We start from the raw sequence: 7,500 nt of genomic DNA on the forward strand, positions 1-7,500 counted from the left end.
ACAGCACAGCACAGGATGAAAACAACGGACTGACTGACCATCAAGGTGTAATCAACCGGCTACAACAACAGTGAACACTTTGTGAATCATTAAGACACACTAAACGAAACTTATTGAAATAGCGAGTCAAAAGGGAATAATCTTGGCGCGCTTTTGTAACTGCATTAAGGGTGAGTTTCGAACTCGTTAATCTTTTCGAATCCGCGCTTTTGTAGTGCGCCCAGTAAGTTTGCTGATGATACCAAGATCGGCAGAGTAATTGAGTCGAATCAGGACGCTGGTATTCTCCAGGATGAACAAAACAGATTGTATGACTGGGCGGATAAATGGCGGATGGAGTTCAACGTAGGGACGTGCAGTATTCTGAGTGTAGGTAGGAACAACCCCTCACATAACTGTTTCTTAAATGACATTCCCATTAGCAGGTCTGGGTGCGAGAGGGATTTAGGGGTCTTAGTGAGCTCTGATCTCCGTCCAAACTCCAAAGGCACAATGCATTCAAGCTAGAAATGGAGCAAACAGGGTACTGGGTTTTATTTCAAGGAGCGTAAGCAACAGAAGCGCCGAAGTCTTCCTCAAGCTATATTTAGCATTAGTTAGACCTCATCTTGATTATGCAGTTCAGTTCTGGTCACCTTACTTGCAGAATGGATATCAAAATGTTAGAATCTGTGCAGAGGAGGATGACTAAAATGATTCAAAGGTTACGAAACTTGCCATACGAGGAAAGACTCAAACAGTTAAACTTGCATTCCCTAGAAAGGCGAAGGGTGCGAAAAGACATGATCGAGGTTTATAAATGGATGAAGGGCTTTAATAAGGAAGATATTCATAAGGTTCTGTTGGTAAGAGAACCGGGTAGGACACGTAGTAATATGTTTAAACTGGATAAATTCAGATTCAACAGGGACATAGGCAAAAATTGGTTTACTAACAGAGTGGTAGATGAGTAGAACAGGCTGAGCAGTCATGTGATGAGTGCCAATACAATTTTCACATTCAAAAATAGATTAGATAAATTCATGGACAGTGATATTAGGTGGGGTTAGATTCACAGGAGCTTAGGTTCAAAGGAGCTGCCTTGTATAGGCCTACCGGCCTCTTGCAGACTCCTACGTTCTTATGTTCTTACCTACGCCACTCTTCTCCGAGCATTATAGCAGAAGGAAATCGTGGCACTAAGACAAAAGAAGAAACAGCATGCCTAACATAATAACATGTTGCTCAATGACAACACTAATTCTAACAACTAGAGTCCAGGTTAGCACACCAAAAAGAATGTTAAAGTGAACTCCTGAGGGCGCCACGGAGCTCATGTGGAGCGGGGCAGCAGCCTGAGGGGAATGCCGCCGCGGGGCCGCAGTATCAGTTCGCCCAGCAGCTGAAGTTCACTCTCGGGGATATCGCTCACCACCTTGAAGTTCCGCAACACGCTGCTGAGAGCCACCTTCTCTTCCATCATGGCGAACCTCTGGCCTGCACAACACCCACCAGACAATTGTGTTACGCAAAAATAAGGCAAAACATTCATAGAACAAGCTACTGATATTTGCAACAGAGCTCACTTATCAGTAAGCACTGTAGAAATCATCACGGCACGAGGAACCCACCTATGCAGTTCCTCGGTCCGGCGCTGAAAGGCACGTAGGCAAAGGGGTGGCGTTTGGCTACGTTCTCGGGCAGAAAGCGGTCAGGGTCAAACCTGTCAGGGTCAGGGAACTGTTCAGCGTTCCGGTGCAGCTTGAATATCATAAGCAGGACGGTCACTCCAGCAGGGACACGTTGATTATCTGACAGAGACAAGAAAAAGAGTTCCAAAAATTCTTTGTAATATACCTGAGAAGGAACTGCATGATTGCTTCAGTCTGTCTCATCTGGCAATCCTTCTTATGGCAACACGGATGCCATTGCATCCTCCCTAGGGCTGATTTTGCAGCAGAAAATGGAGAAAGTCAAGCAATGTGTGAAATGAAACACTTTGCACTATGTTCAGTTATACTGACACTTCATGCTTATTATATGGAACTAATATTTGGTACTTCTCAATTAATTAGTTTTGCAGCACGCATCATACACTCCATTATTTCTTTATATAAAGTGTTTCCTAGATTATCAAAGTAGTACGACATACACTATACATATGTATATTCCGGGAACAATCAACAACGTCTCACCTATTATGAGGTCTTCATTCAGTTCTCTGCCGAAGAAGGGAACAGAGGGAAGGATCCTATGGGACTCCTTAATACAGTTCTCCAAATACTTCATCTGCTTCAGGTCCTCCATGGTGGCAGGGCGGTCACTGTCCCCAAAGATACTGTCCAGTTCCTCCTGCACCCGTGCCTGCCACAGGGGACACAGGAGACAAGAGTTAGGTGTGGGACGAGGAAGAAGAGGAGGAGGAGGAGGAGGAGGAGGAACACACAAAGGAACACACAAAGGAAGAACAAACAACAGCAGACCTGCTGGTCCTCACGAGTCGGTTTGTGACAAGCTACACTAACTATCTAGTCAAAGGAGGAAGATGAAGGACAGCAAAGGCGAAGGCTCCCCCCCCCCCCCCCCCTTCCCTCCAGTCAAAGCTGGCAGGAAAGGAAAAAGAACCATGCAGCATGGAAAACCCGGTAATCTATGTTCCGCAATGAAATCTCTATTTGAAGTGTCTATCTAAGATTCTGTGACTCCGATGATGTGATAATGATTTGTAGCTGCGAGGACTTCTAAGTCTTCAAATTTGTTACGTAGGTTACGAGCGTTTATATAGCAAGCTTTAATGTGATTCGAGTCGGGGGTTTCGCGGGTTGAGTGCTCCCTTACGGTGGAGCTGCTGGTGTTCTCGCCTTTGCGTTTTTTGGCTTTCGAAGAGCTACTTGGTCAGAAAGCAGCCTCCCGAAACGGGCTGCTCCAACAGGGTTTAACCTCTTCAGTACCATGACGCAGTATATGAGTCACGTAGTCTGTAAAACCAGGATATGGCATGGAGGTTATGTTTTGTCTGCTTGTATTGAAGGGGTTAAGTGGATGCCATCAGCAAGGAAAGAGCCCGAATCGTAGTAAAAACTGTTCCACAAGTTAGCAAACTGGATGTTTTCTTGTGAGCAAAGGGACTGAAGTCTGTTGTTTGTGCTGAAGGCCTTACTGTAAAAGCTAGATTCGACACCGACCCTAGGGAGGATTCCAGAGATTATGATGTTACTGGCATCCGAGGAGGAGGAGGAGGAGGAGGAGGAGGAGGAGGAGGAGGAGGAGGAGGAGGAGGAGGCCAGTTGTCACCTTTGACGCTGGGCCTCACTCACCTGAAGTTCTGGGTTGCGCCCCATGAAGTAGAGGGCCCAGTTGATCCCAGAGGATGTGGTGTCATGGCCCTCAAACATGAAAGTGTCCACCTCCTCCCTGATGTCCTCATCAGAGAGCACCTTCCCATCCTCAGAGGCTTCAAGCAGAAGGTCAAGGAACGCCAGCCGCTTCTTGCCTCCGCCTGTCCAAGGTTGTGAATTGTTTGAATGAGGCAAAAAGCGATGCCTTCGACTTACTACTAGCAACAACGTTTCGACATTTCGCATGACAGCGGGAAGTACAGCCACGAAGTACAGAAGGGCGCCCTCTCACTCTGGTACTTAAAACTATTATTCTTTTTTTTTTACAACAAAGGAGACAGGTCAGGGGCACGAAACAAAAAACAACAAAAAAGCCCGCCAGGTGCTCCTCCAACGAAAGCAACTACAACAAGAGGCCAAAAGAGAGGTCAATTTCGGGAGAAGAGATTTCTTGGCACTCTTCTCTTGAACGAGGTCATGTCATAGGCAGGAGGAAATACAAGCAAAGGAGGACTGTTTCAGAGTTTACCAGCAGAATTGATAAAAGAATGAAGGTGCTGGTTAACTCTTGCACAAGTAATTTGGACAGTATAGGGGTGAGTAAGAGTAGAACGTTGAGTGCAGTGGGGCCGCCGGAGAGGAGGAGGCATGCAGTTAGCAAGTTCAGAAAAGTAGTCAGCATGAAATTATTGGTAGAAAATAGAAAGAGATGCAATATTGGGGCGGAATGGACCGTATTGGCTATAGAGGGGTTGCACGTGACGTCATCAGCACAATCAGCCATTTTGGGAGGCAGATACTGTATTTACCGCAAGAGAGCTCCTCAGCTTTTCCCCGCCATGTTACTGTGTTGGTGTTTGTGTTAGTGGCCCATCTATTACTGTGTTGGTGTGTGTGTTAGTGTCCATCTATTACTGTGTGGGTGTGGGTGTTAGTGACCATCTATTACTGTGTGGGTGTGGGTGTTAGTGTCCATCTATTACTGTGTGGGTGTGGGTGTTAGAGTCCATCTATTACTGTGTGGGTGTGGGTGTTAGTGTCCATCTATTACTGTGTTGGTGTGGGTGTTAGTGTCCATCTATTACTGTGTGGGTGTGGGTGTTAGTGTCCATCTATTACTGTGTGGGTGTGTGTGTTAGTGTCCATCTATTACTGTGTGGGTGTGGGTGTTAGTGTCCATCTATTACTGTGTTGGTGTGGGTGTTAGTGTCCATCTGTTACTGTGTGGGTGTGTGTGTTAGTGTCCATCTATTACTGTGTGGGTGTGGGTGTTAGTGTCCATCTATTACTGTGTGGGTGTGTGTGTTAGTGTCCATCTATTACTGTGTGGGTGTGTTTGTTAGTGTCCATCTGTTACTGTGTGGGTGTGTGTGTTAGTGTCCATCTATTACTGTGTGGGTGTGGGTGTTAGAGTCCATCTATTACTGTGTGGGTGTGGGTGTTAGTGTCCATCTATTACTGTGTGGGTGTGGGTGTTAGTGTCCATCTATTACTGTGTTGGTGTGGGTGTTAGTGTCCATCTGTTACTGTGCGGGTGTGTGTGTTAGTGTCCATCTATTACTGTGTGGGTGGGTGTGTTAATGGCCCATTTATTACTGTGTGAGTGTGGGTGTTAGTGGCCCATCTATTACTGTGTGGATAGGTGTGTTAGTGGCCCACCTATATTATGTGGGTGTTAGTGGCCCATCTATTACTGTGTGGGTGTGAGTGTTTGTGTCCATCTATTACTGTGTGGGTGTGGGTGTTAGTGTCCATCTATTACTGTGTGGGTGTGGGTGTTAGTGTCCATCTATTACTGTGTGGGTGTGGGTGTTAGTGTCCATCTATTACTGTGTGGGTGTGGGTGTTAGTGTCCATCTATTACTATGGAAGTGTGTGTGTTAGTGTCCATCTGTTACTATGTGGGGGGGGGGTTAGTGGCCCTTCTATTACTGTATGGGTGTGGGTGTTAGTGTCCATCAATTACTGTGTGAGTGGGTGTGTTAGTGGCCCATCTATTACTGTGTGGGTGTGGGTATTAGTGTATCTATTACTGTGTGGGTGGGTGTGTTAGTGTTCATCTATTACTGTGTGGGTGTGGGTATTAGTGTATCTATTACTGTGTGGGTGGGTGTGTTAGTGTCCATCTATTACTGTGTGGGTGTGGGTGTTAGTGTCCCATCTATATAGGTCAGTGGGCTTTTTGCGAACCCCTTACGTTCTTATGCTCTTACTAAACACTGCCCGGGGATGACCGGGGTTAAATTAGTCATATATTCATTGTTCTTATCATCAAAAATATCTTGAAGTTTGATAATAAATGTATTTACTGTATGTCCATCATCATTTGGCAGCCTCATGGATAGTTATATAACGAAGCCTAGCCTCACTGCACAGATTTTTTGTATATTCACTTAGATTGTGATATGAAGACGGGAGGCACGGGCCAGCCATCATCAGGGGGCAGGGGCTCAGCTGATCGCTCGTGCCTCCCAAAATGGCTGACAATTATTTTTCCTAAAACAAAAGCGAAGCGGTGTGACGTCAGTGTAACCCCTCTATACAGGCAGCGCCACATGTGGCCACTTAACTCAAAGCTGTCCTTTCCATAGAGTTGAAGTTATAGACTACAGTGCATCTGAGGCTGTCTCCGGGATACACGGCCATGGTGCCGCCATTGCTCCAAGCCGATGATTGCACACACTTCACTCCTACCCGATTTCAGTTTTTCTCCATGTCAGATAGTAGAGTCAGGAAATCGGGTAGGAGTACAGTGTGTCCAGTCGTTGGCTTGGAGCGGTGGCAGTACCAAGGCCCTGTATCCTAGAGGCAGCCTCAGACGCACTTTAGTACAGAACTTGAATTCTCTGGAAAGTACTGCTTTAACAGTTCACCGACTGGTCACGTGTGGCGCTGCCTGTGTAGCCAATACAGTCATTTAAGAGGTAGGAGACTGTCAGTAAGAGGAGGGGAGTTGATGAGACGAAAAGCATTAGACTTCACTCTGTCCAAAAGGGCTGTGTGTGGAGCCCCCCCACAAGTGAGATTCATAGCCTACTCCATACGAGGGCGGACAAGGCCCCTATATATGGAAAGCATCTGTGCGGGGGAAAAGAACTGGCGTAGACGATACAGAACGCCTAACCTCGAGGAACTTGATTTAGCGAGAAAAGAGATGTGAAGTTTCTAGTTAAGATTATGAGTTATGGATAGGCAGAAGATATTTAGTGTAGGAAAAGGTAACAGCTGAGTGTTGTTGAGGAATAGGGGATTGGTGTGTGGAAGATTGTGTCGAGTTTATAGGTGGAGAAATGGAGTTTTTGAGGCGTTGAAGGACACCAGGTTTCTTCTACCCCAGTCATAAATGACAACAAGGTCTAAGGTTAAATGTAATGCAGCCTCCAGTCTGGAGTCTTATAATTCCTGTTGGGATGGTCTTCTGTTGAAAAAAGTTGAATAATGCAGAGTAGAGTCGTCAGCGTAAAAGTGGATAGGACAGTTTATTGATGAATAACAGAGAGTTGTTGATAGCACAGAGCCCTGGGGGACACCACTGTTGATAGGTTTAGGAGAAGAACAATGACCGTCTTCCACAGCAGAGACTGAACGGCCGGAGAAAAAAAAAAAACTGCAGATAAAGGAACAGAGAGAGAGAGAGAGAGAGAGAGAGAGAGAGAGAGAGAGAGAGAGAGAGAGAGAGAGAGAGAGAGAGAGAGAGAGAGAGAGAGAGAGAGAGAGAGAGAGAGAGAGAGAGAGAGAGAGAGAGAGAGAGAGAGAGAGAGAGAGAGAGAGAGAGAGAGAGAGAGAGAGAGAATCAGAAATAGGGTAGTTTAGAAAGCAAAATCATATATTTAGGTGTTATTAATCTGCCAACAATATTATTATCTATATATTAATACGATACTCCAATGTTCATACTCACGCAAACACCGTTATGTCAAATATATCAACAGCCTCGACCCCGATATCTCGAACACTAAAGATAAGCTAAGGCACCACCACCACAACCACTACCAACACCACCGTCACTACTACTACCGCTACCACGATCACTACCACCACCACCGTCACCACCACAATCACCACCATCACCACCGTACTATTTAAAGTCGTCACCATCAACACCACCACCACCCTTCGTCTCATGTCAGCGTTCCACCAGTAGCCTATTCGGGAAAAAAATTATATATATATATATATATAT

At 45.8% G+C, this 7,500-nt stretch overlaps 1 protein-coding gene across 4 annotated transcripts in view; it reads right to left on the reverse strand.

Moving 5' to 3' along the window:
* Positions 1–792: 792 nt before the first annotated feature.
* LOC127001790 (cytochrome P450 4C1-like) overlaps positions 793–7,500 on the reverse strand; it is a 54,644-nt gene continuing 47,936 nt past the window's right edge. For all 4 annotated transcript variants that reach the window (XM_050866961.1, XM_050866960.1, XM_050866962.1 and 1 more), the window contains exons 9-12: positions 3,297–3,478; positions 2,175–2,343; positions 1,611–1,790; positions 793–1,476 (exon numbers count right to left, since the gene is read on the reverse strand). In XM_050866961.1, coding sequence (XP_050722918.1) covers positions 1,313–1,476; positions 1,611–1,790; positions 2,175–2,343; positions 3,297–3,478 — 695 coding nt within the window. In that variant the 3' untranslated portion in view covers positions 793–1,312. The remainder of the gene's footprint in view (positions 1,477–1,610; positions 1,791–2,174; positions 2,344–3,296; positions 3,479–7,500) is intronic.

This window comes from Eriocheir sinensis, chromosome 21, assembly GCF_024679095.1.
Source record: "Eriocheir sinensis breed Jianghai 21 chromosome 21, ASM2467909v1, whole genome shotgun sequence".
In the NCBI taxonomy this organism is placed as follows: Eukaryota; Metazoa; Arthropoda; class Malacostraca; order Decapoda; family Varunidae; genus Eriocheir; species Eriocheir sinensis.